Here is a 22,819-nt window from a genome sequence, read left to right on the forward strand (position 1 = left end):
TTGCATCAGGCAAGAGGGAGACACCGGCCTCCATCCCTTTCGCCACTAAGCGAACCAAGTCTCCAGGTCTCACCTGATTCCAGCTTCTCCCTGGAAAGAATTAAATCTTTGGGTGAGTGGGCAGGCTGCTTGGCTGGAGAGGTTTCCCCCTCTGCTTCAGATCCTCTTGCCCTAGAGTTCCCCTCCCCGCAGAGACATCCTCTATCCCTATATTGTCGAAGGCTTTCACGGCCGGAGAATGATGGTTGTTGTGGGCATTCCGGGCTGTATTGCCGTGGTCTTGGCATTGTAGTTCCTGACGTTTCTCCAGCAGCTGTGACTGGCATCTTCAGAGGTGTAGCACTGAAAGTCAGAGATCTCTCGGTGTCTAATAGGCTATGTTCAGCCACTGCTGATTTTTCAGGATGGCCAAGTCTGCAATGTCTTTCATGTTCTTTTATTCTTGTCTGGATGCTACGCTGTGTGGTCCCAATGTAAACTTGTCCACAGCTGCAGGGTATGCGGTATACTCCGCATACCCTGAGGGATCTGTCTTTCGGTGCTACACCTCTGAAGATGCCAGCCACAGCTGCTGGCAAAACGTCAGGAACTACAATGCCAAGACCACGGCAATACAGCCCGGAAAACCCACAACCATCCTCTATCCCTGTTAGGTGGTAATTGAAAGTGCTGTCAAGTCATAGCTGACTTATGATGACACCTACTGGGGTTTTCAAGGCAAGAGACTAACAGAGGCGGTTTGCTATTGTCTGCATCTGCAACCCTGGTTTTTATTTATTTATTTGATTTGATTTATACCCTGCCCTCCCCACAAATAGGCTCAGGGTGGCTAACAACCTTCATAAAACACAGTGCATCAATCAAAACCACAAAATCAGTAAGTCTTTAAAAGTCATTAAAATAGTCCAGATGCAGGCTATTTAAATAAATGTTTGGGAGTCCGTATATGGGCATAGCAGATGGCCGAGGGCAGCCCCAGGCCTTCATTGGAGGTCTCCCATCCAATTACTAAACCAAGACCAACTCTGCTTCGCTTCTGAGCTCTGATGAAATCAAGCTTGCCTGGGCTTTTGGGACCATCAGGAATTCTCTGGCGTCCCCCCCCCCCCCCAGGCTCCACTGCCAGATTTGCCAACCACCACCCCTTAGCTCTCGAGGTCTGATTCACATTCTCTGTTGCTTATCTTTTGCCTACACTGGGACACCCCAAGGTACTTTGGTGCTAGAGGAAGGAAATGCAAAACACACAAACATGCACTAATCTAAACAGGGCACGCCTAGCAGGAAGGCTCCCTGCACAAACGCCACAGAAACAGATCGGCTTGTGCCCCAGGTGCCAGATCTTGCCCAGCTCTGGTGCCTTTCACCTACGGCCCTAATTCCACTGCCGTGGCCCCCTTCTCACCCTGCTTCCTCCATCCTGAAAGGTCTGTCCTTCCACTAAGCACCTCTCACAGCTAAAATCCTGCAGCCACCTAGCACAGCATTGAAAAAGCCCCAGTTCTGTTGACAGCCAGCAATTATACTCTCCCCATATGAGTTGGGGAAATTTCTTTTTTAAAAAATCTGCGCTGTGCAGGCAAGAACGGTCTCTGAGTGACTGCCAAAAAACCCAGGCCTTTACCAAAGAGGCAACAGGGATTACAAGTGGAGGGTTTCCAGTGCAGGTTGTTGATCCCCCCCACACACACAATCCCCCCCCCCCGAATTAATTATGGCTTTCCTTCCTTCCTCTCATGGGGAGATCCGTTTCCCGTTTTCCATAAGCAAGAAAAGCTGTGATCTTGTTTTCGGGTTTGTTTCTCTCAGATTTATTTCCATTGGGTTATTTCTTCTTCTTTTTTTCTCCTTTGCTCGGCCTCAAAAAAATAAATAAAAGAGCGCAATTGTCACCCTGTGGTTTGCAATCGTTTATGTCAGACTGAAAGGAGCGAAGAAGGGGGCCTTAGGTGTAGCCCACCAGGCGGGGAGTGCTGGGGAAGGTCTTGCGCATCCCCATGCACTTCTCCTTGTCGATGAAGAGGGAGTTGGCCTTCACCAAGAGGTCGTGCTCCAGACGGGCCTTGTTGAGGATGAGAAGCTGGAGAGTGTCCTGGGCCTCCCGCAGGCGCAGCTTCAGGGTCTGCAGGGTGTCGTCGATAGTGAACACTTCATTTACCAGCCTGGAATGGAAAAGGGAGAAAGGTCACCCTGCCAGGTTGATTATTGTATCGTTTTACCCAGGGATTTTTTTCTGGGAAAAGAGGTGGTGGAACTCAGTGGGTTGCCCTCGGAGAAAACAGTCACATGGCTGGTGGCCCCGCCCCCTGATCTCCAGACAGAGGGGAGTTGAGATTGCCCTCCGTGCCAGTGGCACAGAGGGCAATCTCAACTCCCCTCTGTCTGGAGATCAGGGGGCGGGGCCACCAGCCATGTGACTGTTTTCAAGAGGTTCCGGAACTCCATTCCCCCGCGTTCCCCCTGAAAAAAAGCCCTGGTTTTACCCAACTCTGTAATCCCATTTTAATACAATGTTTGTCAGGTCCTGTACTGCTCCTTCTGCATTGCGAAATGCTGTAATCCGCCTGGAGTCTCAGCAAGAAAGGTGGACTAAAAATAAATACATACATGATATGGTTGCATCCTGCTTTTCAGCCCAAAGTGCATGCCTTTATATTTATTTATAGCCTGCTTTTCTCCCCGGTTGGGAGCTTACAACATTGCTCTCCCCCCGCCATTTTCTCACAACAACCATCCTGTGAGGTAGGCTGGGATGAGAGTTTGTGGTGGGCCCAAGGTCATCCAGCAGGCTTCCATGGGAGGAGACTGGAACCCAGTTGGCTCATGATCCTAGTCCAAACTCTACCCACTATGCCATGCTGGCTCCTTTTAGGAATTTAAAAGCAAATGGGACTCATGTTCTTTGGTGCCGGATCCAGTCAGGGCAGATGCGAACCTGGAGCCACATCCATCAAGAGTGGGAAGATGCTGGAGGTCTCCAACTTCGGACTTCTGCAGCAGGACCCTGGCCCCTCCCTCACTGAGCAATTGAAGGAGCTTAGCAGGGGAGGGAGCTGCTGGCCTCCTCTCCGCCATGGTTCAGCATTTATCATTGTAAGCAGGAACACTGCAGGGAGGGTCAGGTGACCAAAGAGTTCCACCTATAGACATATATGGAGTCACTGATCTTGATCTGACTCTTCTGCCTGGGTGATGATGATTCGGGCACAGACTGGGTTCCCTGACTGACGGCTCCTGCAGCAATAACTGGGTTCCCAGATTTACAACCCAAAAGACTGGGCTTCCTAACTAGCTGGACTCCCTAGCTGCATCAAAGACTGGGCTCCCTTAATGACAGCCCAAAAGATTGGGATCCCTGCCTGCCAGCTCCTGCATCAAAGACTGCACTCCCTAATCAACAGCCCAAAAGAACTGGGCTTTCTGCCTCATAACTCAAAACACTGGCTTCCTTAACTGGCTGGGCTCCCTGACAGCCACTGCATGAAAGACTGGCCAGCTGCTTCTTGACTTATTGCCAGATCTCCAGCCTGGATACATCGTGTATGAGTGGAGGCATTCTCTGCTGAGTGGTTGCCACTCAGCAATAGTGACATGTCACTGTATGCTTCTGCACAAACAACACCTTGTACAGACCATCTTGTGAGCCAGGAGCAACCAGGGTCTTTGAGATGTAGCATAAGCTGTCATCTCAGATGCGGCAGCCACTGAAATCTGCAAACCACCTGATTCAGGCATCACATCGCTCATGCAAACTCTGGATTTGATTTTGAGCTGGCATCAATATCATCCCAAGTTAATGTGTGTATACAGTTGATCCCATCCACCTCTGTAGCAACATGTTGGGGATGTGACCATGGCACGCCCTTTCCCGCCCCTGCACTCTGCCTCTCGAGGAGATGGAAAACCTGCAAGCTCTGCTGGAGCACCTCTTTGATCCTTGGCCAAAACTTGTCAATGCCTCTGGCAGTGGAGATTGCTGGAGATGTTATCACACCCACCCACAGAGTCCAATACAGGTGCAATAAAAAAAACCAGGCTCCACTCCACTACCAGGAAGCCTCCCAGGTGATTTTTACCCATTGTGTTCTAGCCACACTATTGCCTGCAGGAAAACATCCAGTCCCTCCTTCAAAGGCAGGCAGGCAGGCAGAGCAGCCTAGTACTTGGGGAGCTGGTGTACTCCTGATCTTTTGATGAGAGGGGTGTACTCCACAGTTGGAGAAAGAGAGGCATGCAGCCAGTGAGAACGAAAAGTACAAAAGATAAGCTAAGGGCCAAACCAGATGTGCAGGTTTTTAACAAGCTGGGTTTCCTGGACCCAACTCCTGTTCCCTGCAGGCACACAGAAACTGCAGAGAATGGCTGTTAAAAAGTAAAGGAGAGCTCAAACGGGCTCGAAACACTGCCACGTGCGTGGGGGAAGAACTCCTGCCTCCCCCTCTCCAAGCAGTTTCCTAGTGCCAAAATAATGCTGGGAGGGGGATTAGTTCCCCATTTTTGCTGCTCCGTTTGCAAAGAATACTCCAAATGGAGCAGCACAAACTGGGAAATAACTCCCCTTAATAACTCCCTCCTAATCCTAATAGCAGTTCCGTTAAGTAGCAGGGCATTGCAATGAAGCTCCGTTAGATTCTTCTGTTTGCCATAAGATTTTTTTTTTAAATTATAGGGTTGTGTTAGCGCTCTGGCTTTATGCTCTTTATTTATTTACTTACTTCTTTTATAGTCCACCTTTCTCATTGAGATAGATTACCAAATATAGAAAAAACAAATTAAGCGGACAGCGCGAGACATCCCGTAAACAATGCGATAGAACTAGGATTACAAAATGAGAAAACAATGCAAACACAAAACTGTCTACGGCATGATGTATCATCATGCAGGAAGTGGCATTACAAAGGCAGAAGACCATGCGGTAAAAGCCAGAGAGACATGCAATAAACATTGCAATCGACTGCAACCCAATTCCCTTAGGAAAGTGACCTGCTGATCTATTAGACCGCTGTTCCTTTTTACAAATGCCGTCCTGAAGATTTCCATTTTGCACATTCTGAGGAATGATAGAAGGACGGGAAACTTCCTGATCTTCTCAGACAGGCTGTTCTACAAGGTGAGAGCCACCACAAAGGATGTGCAAGAACGGGTAGTTGCCCCTTTTACCCATTTGCAAGGTGGCACCCCCAGAAGGCTCTGCTTAGATGGGTGGAGATGTCCAGGCAGGAAAGGCAGTCCTGCAGGGATGTGGGCCCAAGGCCAAGAAGGGCTTTGGAAGTGTTGACCTGAGCCGTCAATAGAATCTCGTAATGGATTATTTTAGTTGAGAGAGCTGTGGCTTTAAAAAACAAACACTCCAGTAGAGGTACTTGATCTCCTTTTAAAAAGCCACGTCTCTCTTTATGGTTACGGAGAGACACAATCTCTATCCTTTCCTGCCTCGGTTCCTTTCTCCGCTCCCTTGCCCTGCACTTCATTTGTCCAGGAAAAAAGTACATTTGTGCCCAATTAATATGTCAAATAAACCTCTCCAGTAACCTAGTACAAAACTATGTAGCATCAATGGGCAATTGAAACTGGCCCTTTGCATGGAACTCGGCTCTTTCACTTGTTTGTGGTCCATGTCTCATGCTCTCAGCCTAGATTCAGGGGGGTGGCTGTGTTGGTCTGCGGTAGAAGAGCAAGATTCAATTCCAGTAGCACCTTGAGACCAACCAGATTTCCAGGGGATGGACGTTCAGAAGCTGTGACTCTCAAAAGCTCCTACTCTGGAATGGCCTACCTCATGGGGCCGTGGAGAAGGGGAGAATGCTGTAAGCCACTTTGGGTCCCCAGTGAAGAGAAAAATGGAGTGTAAATGAAGGAAATAAAATATGTGATCAGAGCTTTTTTTCTGGGAAAAGAGGTGGTGGAACTCAGTGGGTTGCCCTTGGAGAAAATGGTCACATGGCTGATGGCCCCGCCCCCTGATCTCCAGACAGAGGGGAGTCTAGATTGCCCTCCGTGCCGCTGAGCAGTCTAAACTCCGCTCCGTCTGGAGATCAGGGGGCGGGGCCACCAGCCATGTGACCATTTTCAAGAGGTTCCGGAACTCCGTTCCACCACGTTCCCCCTGAAAAAAAACCCTGTATGTGATCCCAGGGACAGATGCTTACAAAGACACGCACGCACACAGGAACACTGATTTACCCAGTTCAGGATTTAAAAAAAAAAGAATTTTGAATTTGTTACATGACAGTTGTGCTTTTTTTAAAGAGGAGGAAAGAAGAGGAAGAAGTTCTGGCTAAAAATAAAGAAGAGGAAAAGTTCTGGCTAAAAATATTCAGTGGCGGATGGTGCGCCTCTATTGGTAATGATCCAAACTATGCCTATCCCGTTTCTCTGCTGTGCTCCCCCAGGATTTTCCTGGGCTTAGCATGGATTTTGCAAGAAGAATTGCTTCTCATCCCCACCGCCCTTCCCAGATTGCACTCTGGTATGCAAAAAAAGGTTCCCCAGTAGAACGGGGTGGGTTGGACACTGAAGAAGGAAGAGTCTGAACAAATGACAAAGGGTGGGCAAGGAAACAGCCACAAATGAAAGTGGACCCCGGAGACAGTGTGCTTATTTATTGTATCTGGCAATCGGGGGGGGGGGGCAGACCAGAGAAGCCCCAGGCTCAACCAATGACAGCCCGGATAGTCCAGCAAAGCGAAATCTCTGGAAAAGCTGAGCAGCCAGTAATTGTCACTTCTAAGGCCTTTGTTTGGCAGCAGCCTACAGTTAGAGGCGCAGAAGCTATATCAGAGTTTCCTTTAAAATAAACATTGAGATTGCATTTTCAAGAGGCCTCCCTTCACTCAGCTGCACAACCGGGATGCTTCCTGGACTTACCCAGCCCGTGTTTGGTTTTTTTCCACAATGCAGCACTTAGAGATGGTTCCATTAGACCTGGAGACTTCAGGGACGGAAGGGTGGCCACCCCACGAAAAGGCCTTCAGGAGGTCACACTCTTTTAGCTCATGTTCATTAATTCAGTATGAACACACGTGGAAACAACACTGTGGCTGTCTCCAACACAATTCCAACATGTTCTCCAAGTCTGGTAGGATTTACTCACATCTTAAATGTATATACAGCTGCAAATTAATGCCGATTACAAGCAGAAACCCATAGTTTACTGCCTGTTCTCAAGATCACAGTTCATTTTGGTTATCTCAATATACTGAAACTCTTTGAGACAGATAGTGTGTGTGAAAACAATGGATTTTCTCTATTTTCCAATGCATGTGCATGGGTGTGGCTGTAGATGCTGAATGTAGGTGTATGGTTAATTCAGCTGGGTCCTGCTCAGAGTATCCATTCAATCTGAAGTAAACAGGATGCACTGTCTGAGTTTTAGCAGACTTCGGACCACTGTTGTTAGCAGCCCAGTGCAGGTCAATTATTTTCTGTACTGCCATCCCTTCTTTTTTCCTTTTGGAAGTGAAAGACTTTATGACACATTAGAGAGCCAGATAGAGAAGCCAGGCCTGTGCAGCCTTCTTTTCTACCACTTTACTGCTATCCCTTTGATGTATAGATTGCTACTCTCAAGCAACTTGCTTTCTGGCCAGGGCTTTTTTGCAGCGGGAACGTGGTGGAACGGAGTCCCGGCACCTCTTAAAAATGGTCACATGGCCAGTGGCCCCGCCCCCTGATCTCCAGACAGAGAGGAGTTTAGATTGCCGAGCAGCGTGGAGGGCAATCTCAACTCCCCTCTGTCTGGAGATCAGGGGGCGGGGCCACCGGCCATGTGACTATTTCCACCGAGGGCAATTTAAACTTTAAAAAACTCCCCCCTTGTTCCAGCTGACCCAAAGTGACATCATTGTGCGGTCCTGAGTTCCACCACCTCTTTTCCCAGACAAAACGCCCTGCTTCTGGCTAACACCCCCCTCCCTTTCTTCTCCACTTTTATATATCCTGCTCCTGTATAGAGGTAGGACAGGTTTCTGCATCTCTGCCATCCTAGTGTAGTTAGCCAGATTAGAATGCTGTCTCTGCTCTGTCCTATCCAGAATGGAGTTCCTTTAAATAAAGGACTCATATTTCTTTACTAAAGATAAAAGCAGGCTCCGTGTGAAACTTTGTTCCTCAGCAGCCAACATGCATAATGCACTGGGCCATATGCACCTCGGCTCAACATTTTCAGACCTCGGTTTTGCTGCCTTCTCCCCGCACTTTGAACAGAGAACTCTCTCAAGTGGAGCACAAGTGGAGCGCAAGTGAACAGGGAGGAATACGTGTGAGTCATTCATCACTTGTAGCTTGGCCCTGATTCTGGAAGGGATCAGGATGCGGTTCAGCTCTCTTATGCAAACTGGGGCCGAATCATGAGTAAACATACTTTGGCTCTCCCTGTTTTGTGCGATTGGGGCATGGCTGGATTTTAACAGGGACAGAACACCAAATCAATGTTGGAAGACTAGAGTAAAGCAACAGCAGAGTAAATACAAACAGCCACTGAAAGAATCCCACAAGTAAGTGGGTTTTTCCACTTCTCCTTCGGGCGGTAGGCTGTTAGACGGTGACAAAAAAGCAGCACTGTACCTTTACATCCTCAAACCACACCAATGGTAACAGAACATACTTACGACTTGTCTATAGACACACATCCCTTTGCCAGACATGAATCCCCTGCCTTCTCCAAGTCAGCCTCCCAACTTTGGACATGCACATAAAGCCACCTTACACTGAATCAGACCATAGGTCCATCGAGGCCAGTCTTGTCTCCTATGTCCTGCAGCCACTGTGCAAGCTGCCGAGACTGTGAGGTCTTCCCCACCACCTGGGACCTTCTGCACGCCAAGCAGATGCCCAACCAATGAGGCAAGGCCCATCCCTGTTTGGAGGTTCCTCTCCATTTTCCTGCACCTCGGGCTTCCAAAGACCTCCTGGACCATGGCTAAGGGGAGGCAGGATGCCTTCTGCACCCCACCTTTCCCACTGCTGCAGCTGACCTTTTAGAAAAGATGGAGAAAGGACTGGCACCTTTTAGTGATCTCTCTAAAAACTCAGCGGGCACCTCTGAACTCTCTTAAACCTACCCCCTCCCATGCAGACTTATCCTTGATTTAATCACACAAGTCTTGGTTGTCACTCAGACTCCCCCCAGCCCTGTTTTGCTTGAATGGAAGAGCTAAGGTAGATCTTGAAGCCCCGGCTGGAAACAAGTTCTTTCTGTTACCAGTAGCGGTCGGCATCCGCAACAGAGCTCTGGTATTCGACAGCCCTTCATACAGCCATATCTGGGGAATGAAGGGCTGGGGACACACTTACTTGAACTGGGGGACATCCCGGCATAGCTCCATGTTGGGCCGCCATGTTCTCGCTTCCAGGCGAGTCTGGACCACTTTGAGTGGGCATTCTTTAGCCATTATAGCTCTTTCCAACAACATGATAGTATTTTCTGTCTGAAATATTTCTTGTAGTGTCTGAAAAGGAAAAAGAAAAAAAAACTAAATGGCAGCATTTTTAAAAACAAAGCCTGACGCACAGTGGACCAGCCAAAGGCCTCCCTCTCTCTTTCCACCTCCTGCAGACTCGTTTCCAAGGTGAAACGGCCGGGAGTGACAAATCCGTAAAAACGCTGGTCAAATCCAGATTGAGTTACCCCTGTAACTGTCAGAGAGCTGGTGTGATGTAGTGACTGAGGTGCAGGACGAGGATCTGGGAGATTCAGGGTTGCATCCTTACTCTGCCACGGAAGCTCAACCGGTTACCTTGGGGCCAGTCACATACACTCAGCCCCACTGATACCACAGAGTTGTTGTGAGGATGAGATGCAAAAGGGGAAAATGTTGTAAACCACTTTGGATCCCCATTGGGGAGGAAAGTGGGGTATAAATGAAGTAAATCAATCCTGTGAAGAAGGGGATTGCTGCTGGTTATTGTTCTAGATTCACAGCCAGTACCTTGTCCAAGGACATACAATTGATCCACGGCAGGGGAAGCCAGGGTTTCCCAGGCCAATACTCTCCGCCTGTCTAATAGAGTCAAAATAATCCGAGCAGGAAGTCGGTTTGCCCAAGTCCCACTGAAATAAATTGGAGCCACGTAAGAGCACAGTTGAACTTCCTGCCAGATTGTACCTCAAGGGAGCTGGCTACCGATACACGGCTTGTCCGCCTCTGAAACAAAATATTATTCAGACCTTTATATGAACTCACAATTCAGCTCAAACATGCAACTGTCTTTTAACCCTGAATGGGAGTTTTATGTGGTTTTAAGGTCAGCCATCCTGCATTCCTGGCTGCCGTCTCGCTGCTTCTTCCTTTTCCATTTTAAAATTAAGAATGTAGAACTAGGTGGCAGGAGGGTGGGGGAGGAAGACCATATTCTTAAGGTTATCCACTTCCAGCTTGCCACAAAGGGCCTTTGATGATATAAGGCGGCTATAGATTGGACCAAATAATTCACAGTATTTGAAATCGCACCTATAGATTGGAAGAGAAAATCATCCGATCACATCGCACCGATCGGTATCATTTTGTGGCCGTGTTACAGGCATGAAGAAACAAAGCAGAAGAAAAGCAAGGGAGGGGAAGTAACAAAATCCTGAACTTAATTCCTACCACAACCTGACTGGGGATTAGTTTATGCAGCTGCCAAATACATACCCTTCTCTTCTAGATCATAAGGACAAGTTTAGGTTTGGGCATTCCTATCCATGTATGTATGTTTCCCTACCAAAACTACTCATCTTCTTCCTAAGCAGAGGTGGGATTGCCACATACACCTCTTTTTCTGGGAATATCTTTTGTTTTAAAATAGCTTTCTTCCATCAGACTCCACACCCTGAATCAACATTAGGACACACAACTCAAGAGGACTTCACAAGACATTTTGGCACCCACAATGACAGAAGTTAAAGAATGTTGAATTTTTCCACTCTGCATATCGATGGATTCCTTAACGCCAATTTGTTTTACAAGTCGTTTTTGTGAATTACTTTGGAAAAGTAATGTACAAATTTATAATTTAACCATTTGTTCATTTTGTACTTGTATTCATTAATACAGTATAAAATCTCCACTTCACACTGAAAAGTGTCAAAAGAGCAGGGAAAATATCCCTCTTCTCACTCTCCATTGGCCAGCCTTTGCCAGGTTCTGGGGTATATGATGATAATACAGAGCAGCCTGGGTGGGGAGGTGCTACGGCGGGCCTAGGATTGCCAACCTTCAGGTGGGTCTGATGAAAAGAAAAACACCACCATAGCTTATATTTTTATACCGTAGCTATCTACCTGCTTATACTTTTTACTGTCAGTTCAAATATTTCAACCCAAGTCATTAGAATTTGTAGCCAGCCACTTATCAGTCTCTTCACCGTATGCCAGTCATACAATGTCACTTTTCCAAATCCACAAATATAAAAAGATCACCCGTATTGTTACATTTTAGTAATATTAGTCAGTCCAATAATATCTCTTTCTTGTAGGAGAAATTCCTCATTCCAGACACTGGCTGTTTTCACACATCTTAACTGCCATGCAAAATCACGCAAAACTCACAGAACGACGGTGTCTTCATGGCGCGATTTCCCGTCATGACTCTGTTCCATGGTGCGATGACATCAGAAATTGTGCCATGTAATGGAATCATGATGAGAAATCATGCCATGAAGACACCGTCGTTCTGTGAGTTTTGCATGATTTTGCACGGCAGTTAAGATGTGTGAAAACGGCCACTGTCCAACAAGGGCCCCGCTTGTTGTTGTCTCGTTTGCCTAATTTCTCATGGCTTTCTCGAGAACGTGTCTGTCACTCCTTTCACTTGAATACAAGTGTCATATCTTACAGTTGTATCATCCATGGACTTCTTTCAAATTCACTGAGCCAAGTGATCCTTGCTGGGATTTTCAAGGCAAGAGACTAACAGAAGTGGTTTGCCATTGCCTGCCTCTGCATAACGACCCTCGTATTCTTTGGTGGTCTCCCATTCAATTACTAACTCCCGCTTAGCTTCCAAGATCTGACAAAATTGGGTTTGCCTGACAGCCAAGCTACAAGTGACGCCTGACACGGGTTGGACACTTGTCAGTTTCCCGCAAGTTTTGATGGGAAATGTAGGCAGCTTGGCGGAATATTGGACAAGTGACAGTTGAAAAGTCCATTGGACAGCAGTCAAAGAGCCAAGCTGCAAGGCCAGGATGCCTACATTTCCCATCAAAACTTGAGGGAAGCTGACAAGTGTTCGACCTGTGTCAGGTATCACTTGTAGCTTGGCTCTGAGTTATCCAGATCAGATCACAACTGCTTGGCAGTGCTATCTTCTCAAGCCAAAGGCTCACATGCTTAGTGGAACAGACAGCAATCACTCACATATCTTACTCCAAATTCTGCCACTTTTCCATTGGATTGTGTCCCCTATTGTGTGTTAAGGGGAAGGTTTGTAATTTGAATTTTGGGCCTCAAGTGCCAGAATGTTTGGGAATGGTTTGGGCTGAAGATGAGAGGCATAAAAACACATGAAAAGGAAAAATCACACAGTTAACTGCTTAGTGCAGCACAGTCAGCATAGTGCCTCCCCCACCCAACATCTTCTACAGTGCAATCCAGAGAGGGCTGTCCTGGGAGTAAGCCTCAGTAGACCTGCTTAGGGTTGACCGTCTGACCTTTGCCAGCTGTGCCTGCAGCTTGTTCTTAGCCTCAGCAACTTCTGAGATGCGCCTGTTGAAAGCCAAGTTGGTGTCTGTATACTGCTGCCACATATCCTCAGAGGCTCTCTCCAGGGTATGTTCTGTTTCATCACGGAGGATGGTCGAGTTGGATCGTGCGTTCTGGGAATACCTGATGTTGTCATCGCTGAACTTTGCCCACGTTTCAGGGACCGAGACTCTGAAAGAAGAAGTCAGTGCTGTATCAGCAACACTGTCGGTAAAACTGATTGCCTTTGGCAGCTAACATTCCGGGCTCATGGACGTTCCATAAGAGTTCACACCAGCTAAGCTAACTTCCCTTTCGAGCCCCTCCACCCTTTACCCCCCTCCATCCTTTTATCTTCTTTCTTTTAAGTGTATTCTTTAAATATTTTCAATATTTTTAAAATTGCCACAAATTGAGGGATGCTCCATGTGTGTAAAAGTGAATCCCAGCTCACAGAAGAAAATGGGAAGCATGGAGCTTCAAGCACATATCAGAGATGCGTGGCCATGCACGCCCACAGTAAGTAGCAGATCATTCGCCTTAAGCCAACACCATCAAAAATCAACACCAAGTAGGGTTACCAGCCTCCGGGTGCAGGTGGAGTTCTTCCAGTAAGGCACCAGATCTCCAGACTACAGACCCTGGAGAAAACGGCAGCTTAGGAGGGCAGACATCCCTGCTGAGCTCCATCGCTTCCCCAGCTCTGCCCTTCTGAGGCTCCAGCTCCAAATCTCCAGGAATTTCCTAGCCCAAAGCTGGCAAGCTCAACACCAAGAAAGAGCTTGTCTTGTAACATTAAAATTTTATTTTTCAGTCTCTGATTAAAATAAGTGCACGGAAATCAGTACAAGAAAAATGTATTAATCATGAACGAATGCAGTAGAAGGACCATTATTTCTCTCTACAACACTGTTAAAGTACTTTGCTGGTACTTAATTCAAAACAGTACTTTGGAATACAGAACGCCCTGAAATTAGGCCTGTGATACGGAATTTCAATTTCCATTTGAGGCAGTGGAAATTGTGAGTTTTTGTTTTGGTTTCTGTTTTAGTACCCAACAATACGCCAGGGCTCACTTTCACAATGGGAATTGTCAGCAAAGCACTCTGTACTCACGTCCCATCAATTTTTTCCACTCCGTGGTAGTAGTTAATGCTGTCAGACGTGTTCCTCAGGTTATAGCACTTCTCATCGATGAAATGGGCAGAGTTTTTGTCTCCAAGGTCCCTCTCAAGGGCGTGCTGGGCATCTCGGTTAATGCTATGAAAGAGAAGCCAAGATGTCTGTCATGTGAAAAGGTTTACCGTTTTGTTTTTAGCACTGCCTATGGCAGGGGGAGGCAATCGTTTTGCCCTGAGAGGCAAAACAAAACAAAAGACAAAGTCTGCCTGTGAAGAGGTTGGCCTGCTGGCAAGCAAGAGGGTGGGGCACGAGGAGGGCCGTTGACCAGATACAATGGGAGCCAGCTGAGCCCCAGAGGCACTATCAGAAACTCGGGGGCTCACCTCAGAGGTAGATGATGGCTCCTTGCCTGGAAAATCCTTCCTCCCTATTCCGTAAATTGTCACTCCAACCTGTGGGTCTGGGACTGAAGTTTTGTGACATTCACAAAACATCAGGGCGACCAACCAGAGGTTTCTGTCCTGCAAACTCTGTGCCATGACTGTTGTCTGAACTGCTATATATCCCTCATTGCTTTTAGTGGGACTTCAGTTTCATATTTGGGGGATTTGTCTGTAGCTCGTGCTTCCCCTAGGAGGGAGCATGTCTTTACTAGGTCTATGAAGATTCCCCCATAACTGCTTTTCCCTGCCAGGAGAAGATTCATCCACTGACTTTTCACCTGTTGGTAGATGCAGAACCCTAGGATCATACCAGCTGATTCCCAAAATCTTGCTAGCTCTCTAGATTCATATAAGTAGGGTTGCCAGCTCCAGGTTGGAAAATTCCTGGAGATTTGGGAGGGTGGAACCTGAAGATGGTGGGAATTAGGGGGGGGAGGGACCTCAGTGGGGTATAGTGCCATACAGTCCACCCTCCAAAGTAGCTATTTTCTCAAGAGGAACTGATCTCTGTGGCCTAAAGTTCAGTTGAATTTTCAGATCACCAGCCACCACCTAGAAATTGGCAACCCAACATATAACCCAAAATCTATTCCTGCAAGACTTTTTAAATCAGTTACAGATCCTCCCCTGTGATCAGACCAGGGCTTTTTTTCAGCAGGAACACGGTGGAACGGAGTTCCGGATCCTCTTGAAAACGGTCATATGGCTGGTGGCCCCGCCCCCTGATCTCCAGACAGAGGGGAGTTGAGATTGCCCTCTGCGCCGCCAAGAGGCGCAGAGGGCAATCTAAACTCCCCTCTGTCTGGAGATCCGGGGGCGGGGCCACCAGCCATGTGACCGTTTTCTCCGAGGGCAACCCACTGAGTTCCACCACCTCTTTTCCCAGAAAAAAAGCCCAGACTATGAATTCCTGGGTCATTTTATGAATTCTGAGTATATTCCAAATGCAGGCAAGCCAGGCTTCATCCACTGAGAGAGAATTCTACATTTTTCTGTCATCACCACCATGAATGCAAAGGAATCTGCATTGGCAACAGAGCATCTACACCAAAATTTCCCCCAGCATTTTCCCCTGTCATGCAACCAGAATGCTTTTTGGGTTTAAAAAAAATTCAGTCACTGCTATTGTGCTTTAGCATTAGGCATCCCACTTTCCCATCTGGGGTAGACGTCATCACTCCAAATCTCCAGGCATTTGCCAAGGCAATGATGCAAACCCTACTTAGTGTTATAATGATGTCATTCCATAACCTTGTAATTCTGCTGAATTCCCAGCTTTCATTTTTTTAAAAGTAAGTCTCTAACCCTTTTTGTTGCAGAGATATAAGGAGAAAGGTATTAAAGGACACCTCTTGCCTTCTTAATTAACTGTAATTCATTGCAGAATGAAACATTCTGTGAGAAGGCCCCATGGGCCACATGTGTAACTATGACCTTTTACGCACAGGCTATTTACCCCCCTTTTGGTGCTCTACTGTGTCAGATGTTTTGCAGATCCCCACACATCATTCAGTACTTTTGGCAGTCAGTTTGAGTGTATCCTGGGCTTTATCTGAGGTTTGTGGCTGCTCTGTTGACATGAGTTTTTTCCTAACATGATTCTATGCCAGCTTTGATTCCAGTGCATACGGTTCCATTCACCTTTCCATGCAATGTTAGGTGCCCTGCACCCATCTTTCCCTCCCCTTTCTTCACTTCTGTTGCTCCCTTTTCAACTAGTTTTTTAGTTTTGAAAAGTGTTTGTTTTTCCAAAATATCTTAAGTTGATATCATGATGTCACTTAACCACCATATGATTTCCAATTTTTTCTTTAAAAATTCCCCCTGGTCAACCTAGCAATTCAGCGCACACACACAAAGAAAAAAAATGCAGATAGGAGGAGATAGTGGAGGAGGGAGGACTTGTGAAAGGACAACAAGAGCAATGATGAAAGCAATGAAAGAAGTTTGACAGCCAATCAAAACTGTTCTTTCCAATAGGGGAAAAGATCATGTGGACAAGTAACACCCGATACAAATCTGACCTGGATGCAAAGGTGCATATGAAACAAGCAAAAACCGGCCAAATAAAAGCTTTATCTTCCAAAGAAATTAGGAGTAAGGATTGAGTGCGGAAAGGGTCACAGTCACGAATGGGGTAGAACTTGTTACATGCAGTTTAAAAATTACATTTTTAAAACTTACATTTAGCTGTTTTTAAACTTTTTTACATTTTTAAAACTTACTTTAACTGCTGATCAATTCTCTCTGCCAGTTTTCTCATTTTCTCTTGGCATGTTCTAATCAGATCAACTTCCTGTAACAGAAAACATTCACCTGCCAGTGATTTTACTGAAGGGAAGCAAAAATATTACCCTCCATTATCTTTACAACATACAAAAGGGAGGCAAGAACTGAAAATAATCTGCAACACCTGATAACTAGTCCATGATGCAGACACATACACGTATCCAGGGCTTTTTTCCTGGGAAAAGAGGTGGTGGAACTGAGTGGTGGAACTCAGGACCGCACAATGACATCACTTTGGGTCAGCTGGAACAAGGGGGGAGTTTTTTAAAGTTTAAATTGCACTCGGGCAGAAATGGTCACATGCCCAGTGGCCCCACCCCCTGATCTCCAGACAGAGGGGAGTTTAGATGGCCCTCCGCGCTGCTCCAGTGGCACAGAAGACAATCTAAACTCCCCTCTGGAGATCAGGGGACCGGGGCCACCGCCCATGTGACCATTTTCAAGAGGTGCTGGAACTCCATTCCACCACGTTCCCGCTGAAAAAAAGCCCTGCATGTATCTAACCGTATGCCAAAAAATGAGGTTCTCAAATGTTTCTCTTTATTTGACATCATTTCTTTATTTGCATCTTGCTTTTCTATTATTCAAGGCATATAAAGTAAGAATGTTAAAAGGAATACTACAGAAATACTAACACAAAGCTAAAATAAATGCATGAAGTCAACAGATACAACAGCAGCAGAATTAAACAATGGATGTCAGGAAATGACCAGTCCATCTGGTATCTCCCAGCAAATCGAGTGAATCACGCCCATGTGAGCAGAACCAATTTGGTGCCTACAAGGAAGGTGAGGAGACAGCAAGAAAATGCCTCTAGGGAGGGAATTCTGCAAGCTGGGCATTATCAGAAAGGTCCTATCCGTGGAGCCATCTGTCTGCTCACCAAAGGCAGGATCTCCCAGTGTATTGTTAAACTGAGTCAGCAGTCAGGTTCATAAAGTCTTTGACCAGTTCGGATCATGCATCTGATGAAGAGAACTTGATTCTCGAAAGCTTATGCTACAATAAAATTGGTTAGTCTTAAAGGTGCTACTGGACTCTTTTTGATAAAGTCTTATAGTTACCCTGGTTCGGGGCCATTTAGGATGCTGCAGATCACGGTACCCACTGATGTGTTTCCTGGGCCCATTACCTTCTCCCCCAAAGCACAGAGCCATCCCTGGCTCTGCCTCCTACCTGTATAAGATTCTTTTCCACGTCATCATGAACTAGGTCGATCCCCATGCGCTTCTCTCTACAGTATAAGCACTCCAAAGCCACCTGGAAGCAAGTCAGAAAATCTACACTGTGAATGATTCTTGGATACTCTCAGAGACCATGACCAGTCATCTGTTCATCAAATCTGATCTCCTAATAGGGGAAGAAAACTGTTCTGGATATATCTGTGAATATCAACCCTATTCTGAGATAACTTAAAGAATACGTGTAGGGGTGTTTGTTGCTGCAAACCAGTGAGGTACAAGGCAGTCCTAAACATATTTTACGCCTAAGTCCATTGAAGAGAGGGTATGACACTGCTGGATTGGGATGGAAATGTTGGATATATTGAACTGTGACTTGGGAAAGCTTTTTGCTGCTATCAGCTTTGAACAGCTGTCTGTCTATCGGCAGAGATCCAGGTTCATGCTCTCTTGTCTATCAGCAAAGATCCAGGTTCATGTGAAGAATCTTTTTTAAAAAATAAGATAAACCTTTCTTCTTCTTAATTAAGACTATAAAAGTTTTGCATGGGGCTGTTTATTATGGCAAAGTTCATTCACATTTTTCGACTGCAGCTCATAGCATGAAGAAAGACTCACGGAAACAAATAATCACACACTGAACGCTTAAAAAGGTTGAGACTTCTGGGGTTTTATGTTTTTTATCCTGACTTGGGTTTTTGTTGATGTTGTTGTTTTTCTTTGTTTACATCACTGATCATTTGCCTTTCTCAGCGGGACTCAAGGCAGATTAAAAAAATTACAAAATAATATAATAAAGACCAGTGTAGTCTTTATTTTTTATCCTGTTTTTTATCCTGACTTGGATTTTTGTTGATGTTGTTGTTTTTCTTTGTTTACATCACTGATCATTTGCCTTTCTCAGTGGGACTCAAGGCAGATTAAAAAAAAATTCAAAACAATATAATAAAGACCAGTGTAGTCCATACAATAAACTCTGCGATAAAACTGGATCACACAATTAAGAAAAAATGAAATAAAGACAGTTTTATGATTTTATCTTGTTTTGTCAGCCTCCTTGAGCAAGTCTCTGAAGAGGGGGCACTGAAGTGTTTTAAATCAGTAAGAAATCTGTCACATTACCAGATGGCAGCCTCCTGAGAAACCAACAGTGATTCTTGCTATCCATGCAATAATGCTAAATTCTGTTGCCCAAGTGCAGTCACTGAGTGGAAATCATTATGCACGGCATAAGAAGAAGCTTTCCTCCCACTTTCTTGACCCTGGAGCTGGGGAGTCACGCAATGAAACTGATTGGCAGGAACTTCAGATCAGATCAAAGGAAGGTATTCACACGACACTTCATTTGTTTAGGGAACTCACTGCTACAAGTTGCAGTGATGACTGCCCTCTTTGCTTGCTTCCATATTTGCTATTTTGTCTGGAATTGCAACTCACGTGTTATTATGGAGACCTCGGACACTTTCCCTGCCAATGCAATCCTGCGTTTTCCATTGTGCTCTTGTTAAAGGCTAGACATTTTGATACTTTTAGTAAAATTATGGTATTAGCCCTTCCAATGTGAACTGCCTCTACTGATGTGGAGTGGTCATGCCACTGACAGGCATCAGTATCACACCATTTTTTGGTTGCACCGACATTTTAGAATGTCCTGCCATGGTCCCTTCCCCCAATAATATTTACAGAGCCCAGGATTGCAAAAAGTAAACAAGATCCGGAAATGTTTAATTCATTGGGGGAAGGGGGGGAATTAAGCTTGTTAAATTGGGGGAGGCATTTGGCTGGTCATATGTATTGTTAAAATTATCATTATTTTCTACCGCTTTTGGCACAGACAATGAAATAACATGCCAGGACAGTGAGAAAAGGATAAAGAGCAAAGCATACAATATCAAAGAGGAAACAAGATCAGGACATTAAAGGAAACAGCCCATGGCCAGGAAGAAATAGTTCAGTCCCATTGCACCAAATGGAGCTTTAGTGATGATTAGATGTATTCAGGGTCTCATTGTGCGAGGACGGGTCATTGAGATGTAGCAGAATATTCATGGTGATAGGGAATGACAGTTCAAATCCTGCTTCTAGCTGGTCAGGGGAAGAATAAGCCCTCAGCAGGACCCCTGCGCTGAAGGAACCTTGTAGGCTTTCAAAAGGATTGGATTAAATGTATGTCTACCAACTGTGGTGATCCATATGGTTCCAGAGGCCATATACGTTCAAGTCCTGTTGCTAGGGTCAAAGAGGAACGGAGGGTTGTTGGTTTTGTGCTCTGTGGACTTCCCTGAAACATCTGGCCAGTCAGAATAGGAAATGTATTTATTTATTTATACTCCACCTTTCTCCCCCATGAGGACTCAAAGCAGCCGAGATCATCCTTGCCGCCTCCTTTTTATCCACACGACGACTCTGCGAGGCAGGTTAAGCCGAGAGTATGACTAGTCCAAGGGCACCCAGCTAGTTTCCATGACAGAGTGGGGGATTCCAACCTGTGTCTTCCAGAAACTAGTCTGATGCTCTAACCATTGCACAATGCTGCTGAGGATCCTAGACTTGATGAACCTTTGGTCAGATCCTGTAAAGGTCCTCTTGCTGTTCTTGTGTAAACTGAACTCTCTTGAACATGTCCGGTAGGTTACATTTTAAAACAAATTATTTTGCATGAATATTTGCATCCCAAGGAAAAAGACACCCGTGTCAATCTAGGGTTGTTGGGGTTTTTTGCACTTTCCTGGCAACATATGATTACCAATTGCCATCACCAACATTTTTAGCTCCTAGCTTACTACTCAGACTGCAGCTTGGGCAATACAGCACACATTCAAGCACCCGCAAGACCATTTTGGGAAGGGGGGGGCACCTCAGGATTATGTAGGCTCCTGTGTTGTTCCTAGGCCGGCCCTTGTCAACAGCATGGGCTGCAGGGTTTGGGTGTGCTGAAAAAAAGGTTTCTCTTTCAGAAGACGACAGTATTCCCCCATCTGATAGCTAAAAAGGCCCACAGTTGTAAACACAGAAAAGGAGAAACTTTCCCCTCCTGCCTTTAAAGCTATGTCAGGACTGGAGCGATGACAACAGCCACGGCTGCTCTCCAAGGGGAAGGCCTCGCGTGCCACCTCATGGCCAGAGTTAGACGCGCAACACAGCAAAAGAGATTGTGGAGAGAGGACGCTTCTGCTTTTCCAAGGAGACATTATATTCTCTGAAACATGGATATGAACACACTTTATAGTTATATGGGTGAATTAATAGAAGCTAGCATTGGGTTGGAGCCAGACTAAATTGGCAATTTCCACCAATCCCTGCTGCAGACCCTACTCCATGTCATTCTTCAGTAAGGTTGCCTACTTTGGCTTGGGAAACTTCTGAAAGTTTGGTTCCTGAGGAGGATGGAGTTTGGGAAGGGGAGGGAACTCAGTGGGATATAATGCCGTAGAGTCTGCCCTCCAATGCTGCCATTTCTCTCCAGGGGAATAGATCTCCATAGTCTGGAAATCAGTGTTAATTCCAGGAGATCTCTAGGCCCTCACCTAGAAGTTGGCAAGCATATTTCTCAGGGTCTCTTATCCCCCCAGGAGAAGTATTTTGTGGAGATCAGTGAGCTACAGTGGAGGGGGAGCAAGAAAATTCTATTCTGCTGGTGGAAAATTTAGTCTGGATCCAAACCCATTATCTTGTGCACCCAAACCTGCTTTCTGCCAAACTAAACAGTATTAGCAAAACTGGGAGCATGGAAAAATAATCTACAACAGCTCCTTCCAGGAGGCTTCAAAAGGACCATAGTCCCGGTGCTGAGAAGTTCTGTTCCTGCCCTTTCTGACTCACAGGAGCAGCTGGTAAGACCCACCTGCAGCGGACCCTGAGCTTCATCTGCTGCACACTCCAGGCGTCTCTTGGCTGTGTCCAGAGCACGGGTTTCCGTCAACAGCCGTTCCAGCTCATACTGCAGCTCAGACCGCCAGAAGTCTATATCAGCCATCCTCTGCCCCAGGTTCTTCCCAGAATCCTCCTGCTGCTGCCGAGTCAGCTGCTCCTTATCTTGCATCAGGCGCACCGAGTCGGCATTCAACCTGCCGGCCCAGTGACGGTATGCCTCTGACCCTCTGAACTGGACTTGGTTGGCATTGAACCAGTCATGGGGACTGTAGCGGGCATACAAGGAGGTTCGCATCGAGGGCAATATGGTGGGGGGCCGTAGTGGAGCACTGAGATGCCCACCCCCCTGCCCGTCATCATTGGGACGGAACGAAGACACTTTGTAGAACAAGCTGGGTCTCCAGGAGCTCAGATAGCGGTAACCTGGCAGGTAATAAGACTGGTAGCTGTCCTGGCTGATACTGGTGGGTGCCACTTCTGGAAGAAGGCAGCTTTTCTTGGGGCCACAGTAGGTGGCTGTCTGGGTGGCTCCGAGGAATTCCATCTTACTCCACAGTTCAATCACCCAGTTTTCTTTGTGGGCTAGTTTCTACAGCCCAGAAAATGATGCAGCTGTAACTTTGGGGGTTTCTTCATTACAACTGCTGGCTTAGGCACTGTGACTCAATGACAGTGTCACAGAAGATTGGCGAGGACATCATGACCCCAATCGGGGGTGGGTGGGTCCAACAAGACACACTCATCATGCCAATTTCAAGAAAGAGAAAAGCCCCTATTTGTTCAAAACAGAAACAGCCAGGTCTAAATATGAGGCAAGTGTTGCTAGAGATATCACATGGGGCAGAGTGTTCTGACTGAAAGCATGAGCTGGGAAATCCCTAATTCAAATATTAACTCAGTAGCAGTGGCAATTTACCAGGAAAAAAACCCAATAGAACAGCTCATATGTTTTATCACTGGAAAAAGCCAGAAACATTGGTTGGTAACTAGAATTTTTTTTTAAACAGCGTAAATTCTTTAGTAAAGCCAGCAGCAGTATCTTTTTTTAGTGTGTAGCCTGCGCATGTGTGCATGCTCATGAGGTCCCTATTGATCGGGGATATTTCTGATTTTCTGGAATATGTCCCTAGTAAGTCACTGATCCTATGTTTGCATTGGAGGGAGTACTTAAACTATTGCCAGTGTGAGTTGCTAGCATCGCCATTCTCTGGAAGTCGGCTAACACTCCAAGTGTCTCAGTAAGGAAT

General features: G+C 46.2%; 1 protein-coding gene across 1 annotated transcript; it reads right to left on the reverse strand.

Annotated features, from left to right (window-relative positions):
- Positions 1-1,945: 1,945 nt before the first annotated feature.
- Positions 1,946-22,116, reverse strand: TEKT5 (tektin 5). The gene is made up of 7 exons (XM_054995386.1): positions 21,544-22,116; positions 17,695-17,778; positions 16,455-16,525; positions 13,781-13,924; positions 12,634-12,856; positions 9,295-9,449; positions 1,946-2,162 (listed from the first exon to the last, which is right to left on the reverse strand). The coding sequence occupies exons 1-7, from the start codon at positions 22,114-22,116 to the stop codon at positions 1,946-1,948; spliced, it is 1,467 nt and encodes a 488-aa protein (XP_054851361.1).
- Between the last annotated feature and the right edge of the window lie 703 nt (positions 22,117-22,819).

The sequence above is a fragment of the Eublepharis macularius genome, chromosome 12 (genome assembly GCF_028583425.1).
Source record: "Eublepharis macularius isolate TG4126 chromosome 12, MPM_Emac_v1.0, whole genome shotgun sequence".
Classification (NCBI taxonomy): domain Eukaryota; kingdom Metazoa; phylum Chordata; class Lepidosauria; order Squamata; family Eublepharidae; genus Eublepharis; species Eublepharis macularius.